Source organism: Cynocephalus volans, chromosome 6, assembly GCF_027409185.1.
Source record: "Cynocephalus volans isolate mCynVol1 chromosome 6, mCynVol1.pri, whole genome shotgun sequence".
Classification (NCBI taxonomy): Eukaryota; Metazoa; Chordata; class Mammalia; order Dermoptera; family Cynocephalidae; genus Cynocephalus; species Cynocephalus volans.
This window is the reverse complement of record NC_084465.1, coordinates 138786828-138812231: the sequence shown is the minus strand read 5'-3', so window position 1 is coordinate 138812231 and position 25404 is coordinate 138786828. Positions and strand designations below refer to the sequence as shown.

General features: G+C 35.4%; 1 protein-coding gene across 1 annotated transcript in view; it reads right to left on the bottom strand.

Annotated features, from left to right (window-relative positions):
- The window catches only part of MALRD1 (MAM and LDL receptor class A domain containing 1), a 632630-nt gene that overhangs the window by 230400 nt on the left and 376826 nt on the right, over nt 1–25404 (bottom strand). The window contains exon 29 of the mRNA XM_063101139.1: nt 1759–1942. Within this exon, the coding sequence (XP_062957209.1) occupies nt 1759–1942 (184 nt within the window). The remainder of the gene's footprint in view (nt 1–1758; nt 1943–25404) is intronic.

The following is a 25404-nucleotide window of genomic DNA, read 5'->3' as shown; positions in this document are numbered from 1 at the left end:
TGCCAAAATCATTTCTAGGTAGAGTTTCTAACCATAATAAAAATTCAACGTATTACTAGGAAAGTTACTCAGAAAGAGTTTAAGAAGCACATTCTCATGTCCAAAATTCCATTTTTCATGATTGTATGTGCAGAATTCCATTTTCTTTTACCGAGGCACCCTCTCTAAACATCTTCAAGCCCAAATCCTGTCCCCTACATGACATTAAGTACCCAGAGCTGTGTGCTCTCTAGATTAGAGGGGGTATGTGAATGCCGATTTTATGGAACATATAGAAGGTAGCCGATTGGCCGCCACCTTTTCTGGAAACACAGGGAGTGGAAATCAAAATTTAAAGGATTTATTTCTAAGCAGAACCCTTTGAAGCAGCCCTGCTCATAAAAATAACAGATGCTGTAACATCACCAAAAGCCAAAGTCACATTTTTGAACTGCCTCATTGAAATGATATTTTAATATGAGAGAAACAATAAAATTAAATAGCATTCAGGTTTAGCTCTGCAGTTGCAGAGGCTTGCTGCCAAGTGAATCGTTGTAGAAAACCACAGAAAGCATATCTTTCATTGGCAGTGTATATCACACAGGACTATTTTGTAAATCAAATGGAATAATCCCTATGAAAAAACTTTGTGAACAGTGAAATTGTATAAATGTAATTATAATTACTTTCCACATTTTCATTTTCTGGGTAGTTTTGTAAAGAAAAGCTAAGTGTAGGTATATACACATTTAGAAGCATGATAAAAGCACATTTGTTCAAGTTATTATTCACATGCTGAAGTAGCATTTTTAAATCTCCCGAGCATAGCTCTCACCTCAAGTTCTGCTTGAATTTTAACTGGTTGAGTTTATTTCTCACATTTGCCCTGACTGCTAGCTTTTCAACCCCTTTTTATTGGTTCACTGTTAATTAATTTAAATTAATAGATCCATGGAAATATTAGCCTTACATTTAAAATTGCATTAAAAAATAAGTTCAGAGGAGAACACTGCTACATGTTAGAAAAGGGATGGTATAGAGAGAAGAGGGGAGTTACTTGTGCAATTGATGGATGGAGAAGGTATTGCAATGGTCTGAATAGTTTCTCCAACACCCCAAATTTAAATATTAAAATCCTAATCCCCAGGTGATAGTATTGGGAGGTGGGGCCTTTTCAGATAAGATTAGGTCATGGTGGGGGGACAGGGACTGAGCCTTCATGAATGACATTAGTGCCTTTATAAAATAGGCCCAAGATAAATCCCTCACTCCGTCCACCAAGTGACAACACAGCAAGAAGTTGCCATTTTCGAACCAGAAAATGGGCCCTCATCTGACAGTCAAACTGCCAACACCTTGATCTTGGACTTCCCAGCCTCCAGAACTGTGAGACATAAATTTCTGTTATTTATTTATTTTTTTTTTTTGTCTTTTTCATGACCGGCACTCAGCCAGTGAGTGCACCGGCCATTCCCATATGGGATCCGAACCCGCGGCGGGACGCCGTGCTCCCAGTGCCGCACTCTCCCGAGTGCACCACGGCTCGGCCCAAATTTCTGTTATTTATAAGCTACTCACATCTAAGGTATGTTGTTATAGCATCCCAAAAGAACTAAGACAGGTATTGTCTCTTAACGTGCAGTTATAAGTTGACAAACATGAAATTATACCTTTCAATTAATTTGTGTGTGTGTACAAAATCCATAACAGCAGAGCATTTAATAAACGTGTAACAAATATAAAATGGCTTCCAAATGGAAGTACTTTCCAGAAGCTTACCAGTGGAGCAGTTGTTAAATTTAATATCATCAACTGAAGCGCCTCCTCCCAGATCCCTTGTTCTGATACCTTGAAATATGACTTCAAAATTTCTTAACTTTCCCAGAAGGATGACAGCCTTTTGCCAATCATTACCAGGGTTCCAATCACTTTCTTGCCATACTTTTGATAGCCCTTTTTCTGTCTGAAAGGAAAGAGATTTGCAATAAGGAAATAATTAAACACAAAATAATAAGAAGAAAAATAACCAGTTTTATCACAGAAGCATCTGACCAATGAAAATGGAAAAATAAAAACACAGACAACCTTTGGAACTCTGATAATGTATGTGATAGTGTTTATCTCACCAGAATAGAAGTGTATTAATCTACTGATGTGTTTCTCAGAGGCAATACCAGAAGGATTAACAATAAACTTATTTTGCTATCCTCAGAGACACCATTACTATAAAGCGTCCTACTCCATTAAATCCATAATTCCTTGCTTGCATATTGTATTAGTCCATTTTCTGTTGCTTATAATACAATACCTGACACTGGGTAATTAATAAAGAAAACAAAATCTATTTCTTGCAGTTTGGGAGGCTGGGAAGTCCTTGGTCCAGGTGACACATCTGGTGAGGGTCTTCTGGGTGGGAACTCCCTATGAGGTCCCTTGGAGATGCAGGAAATCACATGGCCTATTTCTCCACAAATGGATTAATTCATTCGTGAGGGCATAGCCATCATGATCTAATTAGCTCTTAAAGGCCCCAACTTTCCACAAAGTCGTAGTCTGATTTCTCACCCTCTTGACACTGCTAAAATGGGGATCAAGCTTCAAAGAGTGTTGGGGGGACATTCAATCCACAGCATTCTGCCCTGACCTCCCAAAACTCATGTCCTTATCACATACAAATGCATTCATTTCATCCCCAAAGTCTTAACTTGTTTCAACTCAAAAGTCCAAAACTCTAAGTCCCATCTGTGAAATCAAAACAAGTTATCTACTTCCAGGATAACAATGGTGGGACAGGCATAAGAGAGACATTCCTTTTGCAAAAGGGGAAACGAACCAAAAAAGAGGGGGGGGAAGAGGGGGAACAGGTCCTAAGCATGCCTGAAACACAGCAGGGCAGGTACTAAATATTAAAGGTGGAAAGTAATCTTCCTTCACTCCATGTCTGGCATCCTCTGCACACTGGTATGGAGGTTGGGTCTCCAAGTCCTCAGGTAGCCCTGCTCCTGTGGCTTTGCTGAGCTCAGGCCACGCTTCAGCCCTCGCAGGCTGGCACTGCATGTTGATAGCTCTACAATTCTGGGGTCTCTGTGGTGGTCCCACTTTCATGGCTCCACCAGGCAAGGCCTGGATGGGAGTCCTTTGCTGCAACTCCAACGCTACATTTTCACTTGGCATTGCTCTAGTGGAGGCTCTATGTGGTGACTCTGCCCTGCAACAAATATCTTGCCAAGCCATACATCCTGTGATATCTGGGTGGAGGCTGACATGCCTCCATAGCTCTGGCATTCTGCTAGCATGCAGACTTAACACCATGTGGACACCACCAAGGTTTCCAGCTTGTATATTTTGAAGTGGTGGGTCCAACCATACCTGAAGACATTTTAGCTACAGCTGGGGCAGCCGGAGCAGCCAGAACAGCTGGGATGTGGAGAGCAGCATCCCAGGGTGGCCCTGGGCAGCAAGCCCATGGAGGGTGCCTTGGGCCTATTCCCCAAAACAATTCTGTCTTCCTAGACCTATGGGCCAGTGATGGGAGGAGCAGCATTGAAGATCTTTGAATTCCTTTCAAGGTCTTTCTTCCATTCTCTTGATGAACCCTTCTTAGCAGACAAACACTGGGCTACACCCTTTCTTCTCCTGAACACACTTTTTCATTCTTTACGTGGTGAGGCTGAGAATTTTCCAATTTTTTTAACCCTGCTTCCCTTTTAATTATAAATTCCACCTTTACATCTTGTTTTTGCTACCATAATTCAGTGTAGGCTATTAGAAGTATCCGCACAGCTGTCTGAATGCTTTGCTGCTTAGAAATTTCTGCCAAATATCTTGTTTCATAACTCTGAAGTTCTACATTCCATAAAACACACCAGCATGGACACAATTTACCCAGATTCTTTGCCAGTTCATAACAAAGGTGACTTTTGCTCCAGATTCCAATAAGCTCTTCTTCATTTACATGTGAGACCCCCTTAGAATGGCCTTGACTGTCCATGTTTCTATCAGCATTCTGGTCACCACCACTTAACAAATCTCTAAGATGTTCTAAATGTTCTCTGGTCTTTTTGTCTTCTAAGCCCTCACCAGAATCTAGGCTTTCTCTAGTCTGTCCTCCAAATTCTTCTAGCCTCTGCTCATCATCCAGTTCCTAAGCTGCTTCCATATTTTCAGATATTATTACCAACACCCCACTTCTTGGTACTAATTTTTAGTTCTATATTAGTCTATTTTCTGTTGCTTATAACAGAATACTTGAAACTAGGTAATTAATAAAGAAATGAAATATATTTCTTAAAGTTTTGGAGGCTTGAAAGCTCAAGGTCCAGGGAACACATCTGGTGGGGGCCTTCTTTTGGGAACTCTACAGAGTTCTATGGCGACCGGGGTATCACATGGTGAGAATGGCTAGAATTTAAGACAATTAACATGCTCGCTTGCTGTCCTTATAAAGCCATAGGTGCCCTTCCAGTGACAACCCACTAAACCATTAACCCATCGCTCCGTAAGTGGTTTAATCCATGCATGAAGCCACAGTCATCACAATTCAATCACCTCTTAAAAGCCCCACCTTTCACACTGCCATAGTCGGATTTCCCATCCTCTTAACACTGCTACAATAGAGATCAAGCTTCATTGAATTCTGGGGGAACATTTGCTGTAGACAGGAAGCCCCCCAACCTCACTGAGGCTTAATCCCCACTGTAACTGTTGAGGTTCAGAAATCCTATTATGGTAATAGGAAGGTGGTGCCTTGAAGAGGTGATTAGAATGTAAGATGATGCTGTAGTGAATGGATCAAAAATGACTGTCAGGGGCATGGTTCTGAGGGCTTAAGAGAGAGGAGAATCTGTCTCGGTCTCTGCTCCATCCTCTCTCTCTCTGATTCACCATTTTTGCAATGTGATACTCTGCCATCACTGTGGCCACCACCAAGTCTCTCACCAGATATGTTCCCTGGATTTGGACTTCCCAGCCTCAGAAACCTTAAGCAACAAATTCTGTTTTCTTACAAATTACCCAGTTTCAAGTATTTTGTTATAAGAAACAGACTGATACAATATTCAATCCACAGCACATATACACAAAATTCTCGATATTTGATGGAATCTCAATAGTTTTCAGAAGTCTATACTTCTGGATACCTCTACTCCACCTTTATTAATATTCTTTAATTATTGAGGTTGCACCTTACTACAAGGAGCTTAAATCACCTGACATAGGGAAAGTGAAAAGAAAGATAAAAAGAAGGAATATGAGAAAAAAATCACTCATCTCTGATGGATATGACAAAAGAATTTGAAATGAATTAAGCATGAAGGGAAAGTGATCATTTCTAAGATGTTAGGTTTCAAAATTTCTTTTATTACATAATTGTATTATTTTGGCTTTCAAAATTTTTATTATAATATCATTATTTATGCACCAACTATAACTATTTCTACACAAAATTCTTTAATTGGAAAGAAAAAATAGTTTAAAAAATTTTGCAGATATCTCCTTAGAATATCTAAGGTTGGTTAACTAGAAGTACAGTATTCTAATATATGAACAGTCCCAGTATAATATAACACGACATGACATTAAATATAATACAACCCTAATGACTAAATAAAAATGACACCTATATTAAAACAGCTTATAAACCAGTTGAGTGCAAGGACACGCTTAGATTTTTACACTGTTTTTTGGTATTCTAGGTCTAGCACCTTCTGAAAACTAGATGACTCAACAAATTATGATGATGACTATTTAGCAAAGAAAAAGTAATATACATACACACACACGCACACACACGTCTGTGTGTGCGTGTGTATATATATATATGTATATGTATAGCATGTTTATAATTAGCCCCCAAATAATTAATATTCTTTGGTTCTTGGTCATTGAGTTTTCAGAATGAATTCACAAGGAAAACTTTGTCTCTGAAGCTTTTAATTAAAACAGTAGAATAAGCGGGAATATTTAGTGGAATGGCATCCAGAAAATCAGGCAAGATGTTCCAACAGATATATAGCATACAGCTGATACATAATTTACAGATAGTTTAAAGAATATAGGCTGAAGAGAAACAGAGAAAATGTTTGAAGACAGGATTTAAATGAGTTACACAATCATAGTTTCACGCTTTTAGGGAACTAATGTTAATAAATATGAGTGATGCCTTGTTCTGTTGATGGAGACTCAGATGTTTGATCAAGTGGGTCTTCCTCTGTGTAGCTACAGAGAGAAAGTAGAACTACATGTCAGATAATCTAAAATTAACTTTGCAAAACAATGAACAGTTTACAGATCTTTCAATATCCTTTCCAAAGCAATGATAGATCTTTACACTCAGAGATTCATGTAACTCTGCATTAAAGGGGATGGGAAATTCACACCTAATTAATGAATTTCTTATCTTTATGATGACTAAAGAAGAGAAGTCCTTTTTATGCTTAGTTTTTGACTCTCGGTGATGTCTTGCTGTTTTGAAATCAAAGGGATGATTAGTTAAATTAAATATTCAAGTAGAGGGAGTCTGTCTGACACTTAGCAATATAAGAGGCACGGGTATTGATAAAAGCCTGTCTTAATTTACAAACTTCATTCACTTTAATAATTTTTCCTGTTAATCTGCCTCTGCAGTTTATAGAACCACTCATTAGCTATGCCAAGCCCCTGAAAGATTTTTAACAGATACCATCAAAAAAGGTCATGTGTATTTAATTCTTTAATCCATTTTGAGTTGATTTTAGTATATGGTGAGAAGTATGGATCTAGTTTCATTCTCCTGCATATGGATATCCAGTTTTCCCAGCACCATTTGCTGAAGAGGCAGTCTATTCCCCAATGTACAGGCTTGGTGCCTTTGTCAAAGATCAGATGGCTGTAGGTGTGTGGGTTGATTTCTCTATTATCTATTTTGTTCCATTGATCAGTGTGTCTGTTTATATGCCAGTACCATGCTGTTTTGGTTATTATAGCTTTGTAGTATAGTTTAAAGTCTCCAGCTTTATTATTTTTTTGTTCAGAATTGCTCAACTCAAAATGAATTAAAGAATTAAAAATACATCCTGAAACAATAAAACTTCTTAAAGAAAATACAGGAGAAACACTTCAGGAAGTAGGACTGGGCACAGACTTCATGAATACTACCCCAAAAGCATGGGCAACCAAAGGAAAAATAAACAAATGGGACTATATCAAGGTAACAAGCGTCTTCACAGCAAAAGAAACAATTAACATAGTTAAAAGACAACCAACAGAGTGAGAGAAAATATTTGCAAAATATACATCTGACAAAGGATTAATATCCAGAATATACAAGGAACTGAAACAACTTTAAACAAAAAAACAAGTAACCCAATTAAAAAATGGGCAAAAGAGCTAAATAGGCATTTCTCTAAGGAAGATATATGAATGGCCAACAGACATATGAAAAAATGCTCAACATCAGTCAGCATTTGGGAAATGCAAATCAAAACCACACTGAGATACCATCTCATCCCAGTTAGGATGGCTAATATCCAAAAGACTCTGAACGATAAATGCTGGCGAGGTTGTGGAGAAAAACGAACTCTTATACATTGTTGTTGGGACTGCAAAATGGTGCAGCTTCTATGGAAAATGGTATGGAGGTTCCTCAAACAATTACAGATAGATCTACCATATGACCCAGCTATCCCACTGCTGGGAATATACACAGAGGAATGGAAATCATCAAGTCAAAGGTATACCTGTTCCCCAATGTTCATCGCAGCACTCTTTACAATAGCCAAGAGTTGGAACCAGCCCAAATGTCCATCATCAGATGAGTGGATGAGGAAACTGTGGTACATCTACACAATGGAATACTACTCTGCTACAAAAAAGAATGAAATACTGCCATTTGCAACAACATGGATGGACCTAGAGAGAATTATATTAAGTGAAACAAGTCAGGCACAGAAAGAGAAATATCATATGTTCGCACTTATTTGTGGGAGCTAAAAATAAATAAATAAATACACACACAAAAAAAAAAACGGGGGGGGAGAAGACATAACAATTACAATTCCTTGAAATTGATACGACAAGTGAACAGATATGAGATTGTTGGGAGGGAGAGGGGAGAGGGAGGGGGGAGGGAGGTTTCAGTAATAGGCCACAATAATCAACCGCATTGTATATTGATAAAATAAAATAAAACTTTTTAAAAAGGTCATGTAATTAAACAATAAAATGTGATCCATTTCTTAAATCTTACAACTGAGCTTCTAGTAAAAAGAGACTTGAATGATGTATTTATTGTTATTTTATGTTGTAGGAAAAGAAAATGAGGGGAAATTATTTTGAAAATCAACCATCAATCAACCCAATGATGGCATATGGTAGAATACCATTCTAATATATTTGCTATTGTTCTTCTTGGAATATAACATCAAATCTTATCCGCATAATTATCAAAAGTATTTATCCAAAGGTGCAATGGAGATTTATTTCTTTAGTTATCCATCCACTCATTTTTGTATTCAGCAAACATCTGATGCTCACCCGGTGCCAGACAATATGTATAGATGTCAGCGATAAAATGGTGAAAAGACATGAACCCACCCTGTGAAGATAACAATCTAATATAGGAGAGAGTCATAAAAATGAATTACTACAAAAGCATGTTCTCTCTCTGCATGTGTGTGTATATAAACACACACAGACATATACATACACACGTGTGTGTATATATATTTATATATATGTTTTTAACAAAGTTTTAAAAAAGTTGTTATGTAGTGAATTCCTAATTTTTTGCTCTGCATATGCTGTTGCTTTACTTATTTACTTAATATCCTGATTTCAATTCTTTCTAAACTGAGGAAAAGAAAAATCTCTCATTTCCAACTCATGTCTTTGCCATTGCCAAAGGACTTATTGCTTGCATTCATGTGTATGTTAAACTTAAGACTTTGAGCAAATAAACATATGAAAAGTCATTAATCACACTGATAAGAGTAAAAAAATAGACATTATTTTAAAAATGGTTAAATTACTGAAATCGAAGAAATACTTTCTTATAATTTAACCTTTTTCCCAACTTAAAATTGATTCTCCATCAACATATTGCATATTTGTTTTTGCTGTGTGTTTATGTTCATTCTTCATCCCAGTCTTTCTCTTTCGAGTCACAAAGAAAAGCAATAAGAAATAGTAAAAAGATAGAGCCATTTTAAATTGTAGAGATATATTAATAGATAAATTCATTTGGAACTTCACTTTCATATATTTGAGGTGAATATATATATATATATTTTCCCTGAATTATTAGCCAATTTTCCAACAAACATTTCATCAATGTCTCTCTTGCTCCACTGATGTCTCTATCATATTTTGAATGTTTCTATATCAGCCTCAGATCTATTCTCCATCAACGTCATATTTATTAAGTCACTATATTTTTTTTCTTCTGGGTAGATTTGAATAGACTTAATTTTCAACATTCTATTTGCTAAGAAAGAAAACACCTGGACATTACATGTAATTATATATAAACATAAGAGGACTCTGAGAAGTGGATAGAGGAAGGTAGACTAGCTAGTGATCTTGGGACTCAAGGAACCACAAGATTTGAGTTGACTAAGTTTTTGTTTGTTTGTTTGTTTGTTTGTTTTTTCTCACCATAGACCCCAAATTGGAAAAGAGCAATTAGCAACCTGGGAACTCCAACAGACTCAGACTGTATTCTCTAGCCAAAGGACGGGGAAAGTGGAAGTCTAGCAAAGAAAACATTTAGACAATAACTGCTCTACAACAGCCAAACACCATTCAAAAACTAGTGTGACCCCCACCTCCAAATGCAAAGGCTGAGTGGAGAGCCTAGACTTCCATCCACAGAAGGCTGCATAACAAGGTTCCAAGATTTCTCCCTGTAAGAGTTTCTCAAAGAAAGGGAAACAAAAATAATTTGTCACAGTAGACTTTCCCTGAATGGCTAAGAAATTTCATTAAATAGAAAACAAATAAAAAAAGAAGGAATTTTGGAACATGAGGAAGAAAGAACATAGCAAAAATATTAGTAAATACAATACATTTTCCTTCTCCTCTTGAATTTTCTGAATTACGTTTGAGGGTGAGACAAAAATTAAAACACAGCCTAAAGCAGTTATAAATGTATATAAGAAAATAATTAAGGCATAAATATAAATGGGGTAGTGTCAGGTTTCTACAACTGAATCAATTAAGTCTTTATGTTGCCTTAGAGTTGATCACGTTTCCATCTCATTATTTTTTATTCTTTTGATTTTTCCCATATACTCAGTTCTCCAAATTACTCTTAGAATAATTTAGTGAATAACTGAAATATTTAAAGACTGTATTACTTTACTCTGAGACCTTTATCTTTCAGCTTGTTCAGGTCTCTTTTTATGCCACTTACTAAAATGTTATAGTTTTTTAAATAAATGTTACATAGTTTTTATAAATTTATTTCTAGATATATTATAATGTGTGTTAAAATGATAAATGGGATATTTCTCCATTTTTGTGTGTCTGTGATTATTGGTAACATAAAGAAATAATCATATTGCCAGGATGGAATACTAGCAAGGGCTGCTGGTTCCTTCCCCAATATCAGTCCTGGAAAACCATAGAAATGTGAGCAATATCAAAAGGAAAACAAGTAGACAAAGAAATAAACAGAAACTTAGAAACACCACGGAAGTCCAAAGACTACAGTGTCTTGAGTGGGGGAGGAAGGCATCTGCAAATGCCAATGAGCCCAGGTTGTAGGAGAGCTCCTGCACATCTGTGACTTTCTTCCCCATTGCCTTGCAACAATGAATGCCAGACTCCACAGAAATCATCAGTCCAATTTCATGCTGTAATATCTGTAAGATATCAAGGCAGATAAAAACCTTGCTGAACTGAAGAGCTGATAAGTACAATTCCTCTTCACATTCTCAAGGACATGAGATTGAAACCTGCACTGCTACATTCCAATATTTAAATGTTGAAATCATGATAAAAGAAGAGACACTGTCTAGTGGCAACTAATAGGAATGATCAATAGTTGTCCTGTGGTGCTTGGGTCTCACCCTTCACATTTCCTTAAAGTCTCCTGAATGGACACAGGCAAAGGGCTGACCTTCTGCCTTTTCCTTCTTTTCCAAAAAAAGCAACTGGCATTACTATGGATGCATGAGTTTACAGGCCAAAATGACTATGCTCTGAGGAACCAAATAACTTTTAAAGAATAACAATAAGTAGAACAACATCTAAAACACAATTTTAAAAGCAGACAGAACCAGAGTTTTAAAAACAGAGTTGTAAAAGCTCGATGCATATACATAAGAAGACCCAAGCAAAGATACACCAATGTAAAGTAAAAATAGGAAATCATAAAAAAGTAACGAAGTAGAAATATTAGGTATGAAAAATAAAATATTTGGCATAAAGAACATAATAGGTGAAATAAACAGATGGATGGTTACAACAGAAAAATTAATTGATGAGGAAAGAACAGAAAATACAAGAGAAAGTCTAAAGGATATCTTAAGAATAAAAGAGTAAAAGCAGAGAGGTCTACATATGGATAAAAAGAGTTCTAGAAAGATTAAGAAACAAAAGTAAGGGAAATATTTGAAAAATAATAATAATAAAAAAGGTATCTCCAGAAATAAGGAAAGATAAGTGATTGAAAGAGACCATAGAGTATTAAACAAGAGAGAGAAAGAAAGACAAACACACTTACGTACATTAAAGTAAAATTTAAGAACATCAAAGACACAGAGAAGCTGACCGGTAGTTCAGTTGGTTAGAGTACAGTGTTATAACGCAAAGGTCAAGGGTTTGAATCCCCATATGGGGCAGCTGCCAAATTAAAAAAAAATAAATAAAATGTCTACCCATACAAAGACAAAAAGAAAATTGCTGAAAGCCTCAGGATAAAGAGAAGATTAAGAATTAGAAGCACATCAGACTTCTCAATAGCAACCCCGAATATAAGAAGACAATGAAGTAATAATTTGCATGTATGGAAGGAAATGAACCTTGAGCCTAGACTTTTAGATGCAGCCAAATTGTCATTCAACTATGAAGGCATAATAAAATTATTATCAGATGTACAAGGCCTCAACTTTGATGTAAAAAAGATCTGACCACAAATACTGGAGGATGTGGTAAAATAAGAAAAGAAGCCAAGTTAATACTGTAAGAGATATAGAAAGTAAGCACGATCTTAAAACATGAAAGCTGGAACCAAAGGATACAGAAAGTTATCACAAATAACTCAAAATTAAAAGTATAAAATGTTAACATTATTAGCTCCTATGACAAGAGCACAGGAGAAAGGAAAGGAAGAAAATGACTGTCATGGCAGCATGATAATTGCTCGACTAGTTAAGGGGAAGAAATTAATAGCAGCAAATAAATGCAAGTATGGGTTTTATGTTGAAGGCAAAAAGCATTGTAAGAACAAAAATAAAATGGAAAATTTTTAAAAAGCGAAAGAGTAGCACTAAGAATTCTTACCATAATGAAAGTAACTGAAATATAAATAGCTTAAAGACTATTAAATAGGATATAAAACAACTTCTGAAAAGTCAATAGGAAAATGACAGAAAAACAGAAAAACATGAAAGAGATATTTGTCAACAATTTACAGAAGAAACTTGAGATAACATGCATATAAGGAGACACTCTGACTCGTTGGCAACCAGGCAATGGTAGGGTGGACGCCGCAGGGAGTGTTTGAGGTAGTAAAAAGCAATTGACTGGACGTACACATCAAAACCATGACGGATTTTTAAGACATAGAATGAAGAGGAAAAGTAATAAATAGGACAAAAGTTTTTAAACACTCAAAACAATAGGACATATATTACAGAATACATACCTTCAAAGGATATATATTAGAATGATGTCCGGAGGAGAGAAAGAAAAATGAGTGGAAATGGAGACAAAAGAAATTAAATATATTGAAATACATACAATACAGAATGATAGACATGACACACTCAAAACAATAGCACACATTATAAAATACCTATACAGTTTTCCCTTGGTGGCCATGGGGGATTGATTCCAGGACCTCCCATAGCTACCCAGAACCTTGGTTGCTAAAGTCTCTGATATAAAATGGCATAGTATTTGCATGTAACCTATGTACATCCTCCTGTTAACCTTAAGTCATCCTGTATACCTTAGCTTACTTATAATACCTAACACAATGTAAATGCTATTTAAATAGTTGTTATACTGTATGGTCTTTTTATGTGTGCATTTTTTATTGTTGTATTGTTATTTTTTATGTTTTCTGAATTTTTTTATCTGCAGTTGATAGAATCTGCAGATGTGGAGTTCTCAGATATGGAGGGCTGACTGTATTAAATAAATCAAAAATAGAAAAAAAAATATTTTTAGATACTTATGTTGTTCTTGGCTAATATCCTAGACTCTAAATAGTTTTGCTAACTTTTCAGTTAATTTGAATTTCTAATTAGACAATCATATTGTCTTACTACATAGGTTTTATTTCTTCCTGGCTAATATTTATCCTACACTCATTTTATTTTATTTTTACATTGTCCTGAACTTCCAGAACAATGTTAAATAGTGAACATAATAATGGTTGTTTCATGTAACTTATATATAAAATAAAAATCATCACTGCTATAAATTCAACCTATGGGCAGTTTACAAGTACAGCCAGTTAGAATTTTGAGGAAATTAGCCTCTTGAATACGTATCTATGACTTCCCCATTCTCGTGACTCCATGCAGGAGAGAGTTAACTGTGAGAATGTGAGAAAAAGAATGGCTTGCCAGCAGAACTTGGATGGATACTACCCACGCTGGAGGCTTTGTGTTCAGGAGGGCATGGAATAGATCCTGTGGAAAGAATTCTTATGAACCATTATTTACACTGTAATCTACAAAAGAGGGCTGTTTTCCTGTCTGAGGTGGAGGAGAGAGTCTGGTGAGTACAAGAAAAAATCATTCATCATTCAAGAGGACTCAGTAGTTTGGATAGACACTAAAGTAAACAATCAAAATCATAACAAGTCTACTCCATACCCATTAGGATGGCTAATACATAAAACAACAACAACAACAAAGCAGAAAATAACAAGTGTTTGACAAGATGGAGAGAAATTGGATCTCTTTGCACTGGTGGTAAGAATGCAGAATGGTGCAGTCGCTGGGGGAAACAGTATGGCGATTCTTCAAAAAAGTGTAAATAGAATTACCATAAGACCTAGAATTTTCGTTTTTGGATATATACAGAAAAGAATTGAAAGCAGGAACTTGAACAGATATATTTATACACCCATGTTAATAGCAGCATTATTTGCAATAGCCAAAAATTGGAAGCAACCCGTGTCCATTGACAGATGAATGGACAAATAAAATGTGGCACATACATAAAATGGATTATTATTTAGTCTTAAAAAGGAAGGAAACTCTGACACATGCTGCAACACGGGTGAACCTTGAGACATTATGCTAAATAAGCCAGCCACAAAAGTACAAACACTGTATGATTCCATTTCTATGAGGTACCCAGAGCAGGCAAATTCATAGAAACAGAAAGTGGAATGGTGGTTTCCAAGGGAGGCGAGAAAGGTGAATTAGTGTTTAATGGGTACAAAGTTTCCATTTTGCAAGATGAAGAATTCTTGGATGGATGGTGGTGATGGTAACACAACAGTGTGAATATGGTCAATGCTACTAAACCGTACACTTAAAAATGGTTAAGATGGTAAATTTTATGTTTTGGGTATTTTCCCTCAATTGAAAAATAAATAAAAAATAAATCACACTAAGGGCTTCTGTGGAGACATATTTAACAACAGAGAAAGAAGTGTTATTTAACAGAAACTACCAAAAATCTCAAAGTAGTTTCAGAACACTTAAACTACTTTTAATAGAGCAATTTGAGAACATGAAGAATTGAATTTGAATACCTACTTGGAATAGGGCAATTTGATAACATGTAGAATCGGGTTTATTAAAACAAAATGATTTCAAGGGGGAAAAAAAGCTTAACTGAGTAGTAGAATTGAGATTTCTCAAATATATGGTCTGAAAGATGAAGTGGCATTATCTCAAAATGCACTATGTGGAATAGCGATATCCCTCCAGGCTCTGAGCTCACACTGTCAGCTCTAAACCTGAGCTGTGCCACTCACCAGCGTTGACATTAGCACCTGAGATTAGTTGTTGATATTATATTGTAATAATACTTATTAACATTATTAAGCAAAAATGCAAAAAATATGAATATTGTGAGTTGAAAGACAAGAAATGTGAACAGATTAGGAAATGTGTATCCAAATACAAGAGTTCTAGAAAGAGAGGAAGAAATAGATTGAAGAAAAGCAATAATCAGGAAAAATAATAAAAGAAAATTTCTGGGCTTAAGAACAATTCAAACTTTTAAGATCAAAACACATCCCAGTGAAATGGTTAACTTCCATGTTTAAGAGAAAATGTCACAAACTTCTAGAGCTAGGAAATAACTTACCTGCAAAGCAAGAGAATTATATTGGTATCGGGATCCTCTCAACTGAAACATTAAATACAGAAAACAGTGGAGCAGAGCTTTTGGGAAACAAATAAAAAGAAAGACAAACAAATAAAACTGGTGATCCTGAAACCTATATCTAAGCCAACATAACATTTCTCTGTTAACTACAAAGACTTAAGCACAATATTGAGGCCTTGTATTTTTGAGGTGTTTGTCATTTCCTTCAGCCATGGAACTCTGTCTACAAAGACACACACTCCTTTTGCTAATAGTCACAGCACTTTTAATGTTTGGAGAATTGTTATATTTTCCCCCCAATACTCCTGTAAGTATAATTGTCATAACATTCTGGAAAAACTAAAATAATAGAGATGATAAAGAAATCAGTGACTACCAGTGGCCTAGAGGTGTGGGAAGAGAATAGAACAGATGAAGTGCAGGGGGTTTTCTTAGGGTAGTGAAACTTATCTATATAACAGTTTACACAACGGTAAATGCAAAACATTGGGCATCAAAACCTGTACAACGTTACTGCACAAAGAGTAACCTTAACATATGCCTTTTAAAAAAGATCATTTAGGAGGTTGAAATATTCCAGAAAGAATGCAGAATCTGACAATCAATCTAAATTTACTAGAAGAGTGTGAAAGAGCCTCACTGAAGAGGTGAGAGAATAAGATGCTGACTTGAGTACATTTGGGAAAAGTGGAGTCTGTAAGACTAAAGGCAAAAGAAACTGCACATAAGCACTATCCTCTCGGTGGTAAAGTTGTTTCCCACAGAGATATGGGTTACCAATTCTAAAACTACTCAACACGTATACCAGAATTGAAAGATTAATTAAAGGAATAGAACATGGCAGGAGCCAGGTTTTTCACCATTAGAGTAAAAGGTTACAGATAAACTAAGGGAGAAGGCTAGAATGATTCATGTAGTAATGGATTATAGTTGGAGACAGTATGAACTTGTATTTAGATTACTATAGAAGCAGATGGTTACATATAGAAATACTTATAGATAAGCATATTTATACAGAAGTACTTGCACAGATTATTATACACACACACATCTTCTATTTCAGTCAGCTGAGAGCCCCTACAAGCAACAAGACCTCATTATGAAGGAGTACAGTGCCCAGATCTAGTTTCTAAAACCATTGTCCAATAAAATAAACCAGGGGTCCTTCGAGAGACAGCCAATTCTAGGATTAGGTCAGGGAACACATTACAAGGCATCTTATAAAGTGAGAAGTGCTTAAATACAACAGACCTTCTTTTCCGTAAGGGATATGTTCCAAAACCCCTAGTGGATGCCTGAAACTGTAAATAGTACTGATATAGGCACCATATTTTTCTGATCTGATAACTGAAATGGCTACTAATGGGCAGGAAGCATCTACAGAATGGATACGCCGGACAAAGGAATGATTCATGTCCCAGGTGGGAAGAAGAGGGACTGAGCTAGATTTCATCAAGCTACCCAGAATGGTGCACAAGTTAAAATTTATGAATTACTTATTTCTGGAATTTTCAATTTAATATTTTCAGACTGAGGTTGACCGTGGGTAACTGACCGAAATAACACATAAGGGTGGACGACTGTAAATAGATAAATGCATACCCACAATGCATGGGGGTATGTCAAAGGGATACCAGAGCCAACCAAACGTTTCCAGAGTCCAAAGCTGGAACAACTCGAGAAACAAAATAAATAAAGTACTATTGGATTATAACCCACAGTATAAAACAAATATCGATAAGTTCATATTGGTATTAATGAATGGTCGAATAAATAAATAAATGGGGAGGACAGACAAACCTCCTATGCCAAAGAATTCCAAATTATTTATTTAGCAACCCCACCCTTAAAGCATAAATCTTCACTCCTCCAGTGTGGGCTGCACATAGTGACTTTCTTCCAAAGAGTACAATATAAAAAGCGAGGAGGGGGGAGAGAAACTTGACAAACACCATATCAAACCAGGTAATCAACTTTAATATAAATAGTAATATCTAATTTTGATAGTGTATACCCTCCATATGATGTGATAACAAGTGTCTCTATGTTCTTACTCCCCAAAACATATAACCTCAATGTAATCATGAGAAAAGCATCAGATTAAATACCAATTGACAGGCATTCTGCAAAACATCTGGTCAGTACTCCTCAAAACCATCAAGAACATCAAAAACAAGGAAAGTCTCAACCTTTCACAATCACGTAGAGGCTTTCACAACATGTCACAACCACGAGGAGGCTACAGTGGAAAATGACATTGGGGAAAATCTGTGGAAATCTGGACAAAGTATGAATTTCAGTGACTAATAATATACAATATTGGCTCGTTAATTGTGACAGATGTACCGTACCATTCTATTGCAACATGTTAATAGGGGAAAATGACTGTGGGGTGTACAGGAACTCTTTGTTCTATATTTGCAATAATACACAAAGCTAAAACTATTCTAAAATAAAAACTGATTAAACAATTTTTAAAAATATGCTCTCTCTACATAGATATTATATATAATATGTATGATAAATATTATATACATATGTTATATAATTATCATGAGAAACTAGTATCCAAATCAAATATGAGAAAGCCAGAAAAAATAATAGCTATAAGAACTGTTTGACCTTTATCCATTTTTAATATAATAGAGAGAGCATAGCTTCCAAATATCCCAATTAAATAAAACTTTCTTTTTGTGTTTGGTATGTCCATGAATTCTCTGCTGTTAAATTTTTTCAAATTTCATTAATTAAAAAAAAAAAAAAAACCTTAAAAATATGTTTAAACAAACATAATGGTCACAAAACATTGAGCATGATACAAAAAAAGAGGCAATGCCATACAGGAATCCTTTTAAATCTAAACAACAAAAGAAAAATCACTTTATACATGTTTGGCCCTAATTACTAGCATAGCAGTCTAGTTTTGTCTTCTGCCTCAGGACAAGACTGGAACATGGAGTATTTCAAGCTACAAAAATGGTTTTACCGGTATTAAAATCCTCCATAGTTATACTAAAATATTTTTTAAATATCTCTTAGGAAATGGAAAGGAGTGGCTGGAATTTAGAATAGTATTTGTATCTAGTAGGTAAACATGTAGTTCTTTAAATCATCTAAAATATTAACTATTAGAAAAAATTGAGTAATAGAAAATTTATATTCTTTAAACTGCAAAGATATTGAAATGTTTAAAGCTTATATATCAGTTAAGGCTATCCTGAATTTTCACAAAGAAAATGAAACGAAGTATAGGCTATTTTAAATTCGCATAAAATCTCTCACATAGAAATATCTTGCAAACGGCTGTGACACTTTGGAGGAAATTCTGATGTCAGTGGCTCCTGTGTTTACAGGAAGTTTTCTGCCCTGCGAGAATAATTTTGAGGGTTAGATCTACGTACACATTGGGTAGACATGTGGTTTGAGACATACATTTTATGAAATCATTTTGAACAGAATGTCCTCACATTTTTTGCTAGAATACTGTTCCTTTAAATCCAAAACATTTATTTCTTCACAATTTTCTTTACAAATTTAGGCAACCAATATGGAATTCTTAAATGAAATGGTGGTCAATGAAGCTGGATGTATAAATCATTTTTCGTAATCACTGATTTTTACCATACAAGTCTTTCTGTTTTCCAGGGTTTCCAACTAAACAATCAAAAAATCACTTACATTGTATAAGGTAGAAAATTTAGTTTCTCTTTCATTTATACAAACACATAAATATGATATAAATATTCATATATAATATATGTTTTGGCCATGTTGCAGCTGGCAAAATCCCTTCAAGATTCTTCCTTTGGGATTAGGAGCCACATTCTTAACATGGTCCAAAGAAGCTCTAGCATTGCCCCGTCTGCCTACAGAATGTTCATAAAGTCCCCATGCATGACTCTCATTTGAGCCTTTCCATTCTCCACACAGATGTCAATGTTGTTCTCCGTGTTTAAATAGTCACTCTCTCCCATGTTCATGACTGAAAGTCAATAAAACAACATCTGACCACCGTCTTTAGATCTTCAGATACAGTTAGTGGAGTGCTATGGTTTGAATGTTTGTCCCCTTCAAAGCTCATGTTGGAACTTAATCCCCAATATGGTATTTGGAAGGTGGGTCCTGTAAGAGGTGATTGGATCATGAAGACTACACCCTCATGAAAGGATTAATCAGTTTATGGGTTAATGGGTTATTGGGTAAGTAGACTGGGGGGCTTTATGAGGGTTGATTGATCAATTGTTGTATGACAATTGATTTTAGGCCACTGTGTAAGAAAAATTATTTAACCAGTCTGCCATCCACTGAATGTGTCAAGATATTCTTCAACAAGGAAATCATGGGTGATGGTGTATCATCTTATAGGATAACTGTGGCATGGACACATCTCTTGTAGAGGCAGAGTAAATCACATTTGAAGAAGTGTGCATGTCTAATAAGCAGTATGACTCACATGCCTACTGAACAAAACTCGCTTATCAAGTGATCTTATGAAATCAATGTCCATAATATGACATTAGGAGGCTGCCACTGCTCAAATAGCAGACAACACAATCTTAGGTTAAAGGGACCCAGAGGCTCACTGCCCAACCTCATTTCCTATCAGGCTTCCCTTCACTTCTCCTGCCCCAGGTACACCCACCCTCTGTCAGTCCTCCAATGGTGAAGCTTCCTTCCATCTCAGTACATTTATTTGAAATGCTCTTTGTCTTTCCTGATTTCAATCTAGTTGCCATTGCTCTGAAAGCACTAATGTACTTTCCTTCTTAGCACTTATTGCACTTGTAATTAAGTGCAGTCTTCCCTAGTGTGATAACTTGGCAATAATTTTCTCATGAGAAAACAAGATAAAGGGATGTGAAAAATTTGGTAAATAGTACCTAGCACAGTGCCTTGCACATAGTAGGTGCTCAAGAAATAACTGCAAACAGAGTGAATGTGTCTATGCATACATATGTGTGTAAAGAGGAACTACAGGTGCATTACATAACTGATACTGAGTATATATGGGAATACAAAGAAAGTAATTTGAAAAATGCTGGGCCTCTTAATAGACCCTCTGAGGCTGGATGATCAGGAGCTTGGGTGCAGGGAGCAGCTCTCCTGGGGGAAAAGGCGGGACTCCCTGCCTGGGCCATGGACACAGTTATATGTCCAGGGGCTGCAGGACTCCAGGATGACCCCGAATCCCACCTTTATTTAATATATAAACTACGACCTATAAATAATGTTTAGCATTCCTATTGCAACAAAATTAATTTTTATGAAATAAATTATATTTCCCCGTCTAATAAAAAAATCCAGGCTGTAAAAAAATGTATTTATTAAAAATCATCTAAAATATTTCAGTTGCCTTTTCAAACTCTTGACAGGGGCCTTAGGATATGGCAAGTCTGAGGTAGAAAGAGGAGACCTATCAGAAATGCAATTACTGGCATTACAGGAAAATAACATTTAATGATTGATTTCTTCTCATCAAGTGTCAAGTTGGAGAAGTCTTTTCAGAATTTTCAGGGTGGGTTCCATTCCCACTCATATTACATCAACTTGCTTTAATTTTTGTAACACTGTTCTCTTCTCACTTTCCAAAATTGTATTTGTAATTTGTCTTCTTCACCACAATTTAAGGTCCAGGAAAATAAAAGTTTTCTCCATCTTATTCATTTCTGAATCTCCCATACCTAAAACAGAGCTTAGCATAGTGAATGCACTAAGTAAACATTTGTTTAATCAATAAATGCATATTTTATTTCAACTTATTGAATTAAGGTGTTGCATGGAATTCTTACCACTGGCTGAAAGTTGACTCAAAACTTCCTTATACAACTATTGGATTTTAGATTCTTTCTCTGATGTAGGTAAAAACTAATTTTAATGAGCTTAAATTGCATAACTAAATTGCATAAATGTTAAATAAACATTTAAAAATTCACTAAAGAGTATTTCTCCTAAAAAATGAGTCACTACATTCACACAGACAATTTTGCTGAGGCATACTATAATTCTTTTAAACCTTAGGTAACACAAAAAGGAGTGAGAATTATCTATTACATAAAATAGGCCATGGAGCTCATTGTTCTGACAAAGTTACATTCAAAATGACTCTTGCAAGGTCTTTCCTGAACTCTCTATGTAGAAAAGGCTCACTAGCACAATTAAAATCCCAATCTAGGATATCAAGATCATTTCCTACTTAGTGGTTGATGGCTGATTTCTACTGTCTTTCACACTACATTTGGTTCCTGAAGGAGAAAAAAATTCATATGGTTGGACATAGAAGAACAATGGGGAAAAATAAAAATGCAAAGTCCTTAGGAAGGATCTGACAGGAAGAATAATAAGAAAAGGCAACAAGGTCAAAAGCAAGATGACAGTTATGAATTATCATATCTGTCCCTTGGCACACTGTCGTTCATGAAGGTTGATAACCATTCAATGCAAACAGAAGAACAGCATTTTATGACAAAATTATCAGACGTACCTCAGCTCACTTGTCTTTCTTGAGGGGTGGGGAGTAATGAGAGAGAAAATAAAATGAATGTATGTGTGAAAGACCAAGTGTGTACAAATGAACAGCAAATTTCAAGCTAAGATGCTTGCATGCATTTTTCTTCCCAAACACCTGTATACACTGCTTATTAAGCCTGAATAAGCCTTTCAGCAAGTATTAAAAGTAAAATTCTCAGAAATTCTCTGAAAACCATTACTCTCTAACGGTAGGCACAAAATAAACTGTATAAAGCTATTATTCCTCAGAAAAATATATACTATTTATGTATATGGGTATGGGAGAATTTTTTTTTTTTTATACAATGTAACACATTTTCATGACCCTCACCAATTCCTCCCTCACCCTTCTTCCCCTCTCCTTTTCCTTTTTTTTAAAAAAATTTTATTTATTTTTTTTTTAATTTTATTTTGTCGATATACATTGTAGCTGATTATTGCTCCCCATCACCAAAACCTCCCTCCCTTCTCCCTCCCCCCACCCCCCAACAATGTCCTTTCTGTTTGCTTGTCGTATCAACTTCAAATAATTGTGGGAGAATTTTTTTCCCTTGAATAAAACACTGGATTCACCAAAACAGAAATACTGTTTTATATTTCCTTAACAGACAAGTCAAAATATCCAAAATTTTGCTCTCAACATATACTAATGAAATAGAAAGATATATTGAAAAAGGATTACAAGCATAAAAAATGAGCATACAAATGAAAAAAAACATAATAATAGGAGACTTAAGTCAATAATAAAAGAGATAATCTAGCCCATTAATTCATATGGATGGGAATTAAGTAGGATAAACAATGGTTTATTATTTAAGGATTAGAACTCCAACATGATAAAATAAATGTATTCATTTTTCTACTTACTCAAGCCATACATTAGCATCAAGTCTATGTCAGGCACCCTTCTACTTGCTAGTAAAACATTATAATGATAGAAACAAAACTTAAAATTAAGCTTGTTTTATATAAACTCAAAGGAGCCATATCTAACATGCCTACTACATTTTATTACTCCTTAATGTAGGTGAGGATAATCTGTATAGATATGATTCACATGAAGGCTGTATTTTCATTCACATCAATTAATATTAGTCATATTTTATGTATAATTAATAGTTGGGTGTCAAGGGGGAAAATAAGAAGATATAACTTAAGGGGCTCACACATAAATGGGAATAAAAATGGTATAATTATTATATATGCATGTGAGAAAACTCCATTATATTATAGAAAAAAAGGGATAGCACTTTGGTGGGGTTGCAGTGAAATGAAGGACCTGTATAAAATTAGGAACATATAATAAAGTGTGCAGCACATGAAATGGGCTTTGGGGACTGAGGAGGAGATCACCAAGAACATAAAGTAGATGGTGACATTCCAAGTAAAAGAAACCACATTATTGAAGGCACTGGGGTATGAAGTGTTTAAATATTTTTGGAACTCTGCATAGTCTGATATAATGAGAACATCAAAAGTGATTTAAACATTCCAAAGAGTCAGTACTCGGCATATAGGCCAAGGCCATATTATGGAAAGTGTCATTAATTCCATGCTAAGGATTTTAAACTAAATTCCATAGTCAATGAGAAGCTACTGACCCATGTTATGCAAGAGAGTAACTTGATCTAATCTGGTGCAGAAAGATCAAGTTGGAGACATTGGGCAGGTTGCATTCATGGAGAAAAGAAATGTATGTAATTATTTAAGTGGGTTTTGTTAAGGTAGGGCTCTTTAAGAAAGTAGGAATTTTGGAAAGGGAAGCCTAAGAAGCCAGACAGTAGGCATTGCCTGAGAATGAATGGGAGACTTGAAGGGTTGCATTGAAGATTTAGTTGAAATTAGATATCATAAATTCATAGTGAACTGATCAATGTAACTATTGAGTTTCTCAATAGCGCCAAATCAAGGACTAGAAATCAAATAAAGATATTAAACATATGAGGCTATAATGTTTAGAGTAGGGTTGAGAAAATTTGGAGCTACAGCATTTAGCAGTTGCAATTCTAGGCTCCTAGTCCAGAATGCCTCTGTTTTAATCCCTGTTATATCACTTACTAGTTATGTGTCCTTAGGCAAGTCACTCAATTTATTTTGGCTTTGTTTTCTTCAGTTTTAAATTGAAGATCACAGCAATACTCGTTCACAGTCCCTTATTTCAAGCCTTTGCAATCTAGTGTGTTTTTTAAATTCAGAATTGCACAAATTTTAGATAGATATTACAGAACATATACCACATATTAGGTGTAATAATTCAGGAAGTCTGCAATAGCAATTTCATAATAAAATACATGAATACTTCCAAAGGAAAATGTATGACTATTTATATGCAAGGGAATAAATAAAGACTACAAATAGCCTTGTGTCAGTTTTTGTCAGGTTTAATGTCAAATGAGTTACAATATTTTTTTCTAATTTTCAGAGCTTTTTAGACTTTGAATTTATAGATAGGGGAGTTGGGAGTGTAGCACCTAATGAGTAGGGTTGCGATGACTAAAAGAGATAATATACGTAAAGAATTTTGGAGAGCACCAGGACATGGAAAGCACTCGGCAGCCTTGTCACAGTGGTGATGGTGATTATGATGGAGAAGAAGAGGCAGAGATTGGGAGAATAAGGAGGACTTGAGTTTGCCATAAGATGGAAAACAATGTTATGATTTTGAGAAGTAAAATGCCAGAAGATCTATTCAGAGGTTAGAATGTCATAGCTAAAGAATTTAGATTCAGAGCAATTTCAGGTAAAGAAAGGTTTTCTGAGCAGTTGCCTAGTTTGGAGGTTGAAGGGGGAAAAAAAGAGGATGTCAGTAAACACATGCAAGTGCTTTATAAAGAAGAAATACCTTCAATGAAATTAACTAACACAGAGCGTATCGCGAAAGCTAGGCAAAACAATCCACTCATTTCCGCAAACTTCCCTCGCCATCCTGAGAAGAAATGAAGGTAATAGGGGAAAGTGATGATTGGTCAAACTGTTCTTTATTCTGTCCACAAGGTGGGGACGTTGACCTAGAACAGTTGAGGCAGGTCATTGCTTGTGGACAGGTGAGGAGAAAGAAGCTAAGGTGCGTGCAATTGGATACTTGGTCTGCTTGCGTACATATATATATACAGTTATCTGTAGGATACATAAGTATTTTTCTAGGATTGCAAGGCAAGTGCCATGTCTTATATCTCTGTGTTCTTCTAGCAAAGATGCCTAGATAAATATATCCTATATAGAGGGAGCTCAGTAAATTACAAAACAATTTTGGCTTTCATTTGTATATGTATAATATGTAAATTATAATAATATTAACACAAGAATAGATGTAATTACACTAGAGTATCACATATAATCTACATAATGCTAATAATAACCTTGAGAAATACCTATTAATCTATTTTACAAATAAGAAAACTGAGGTTCATAGTATTTAGAAAT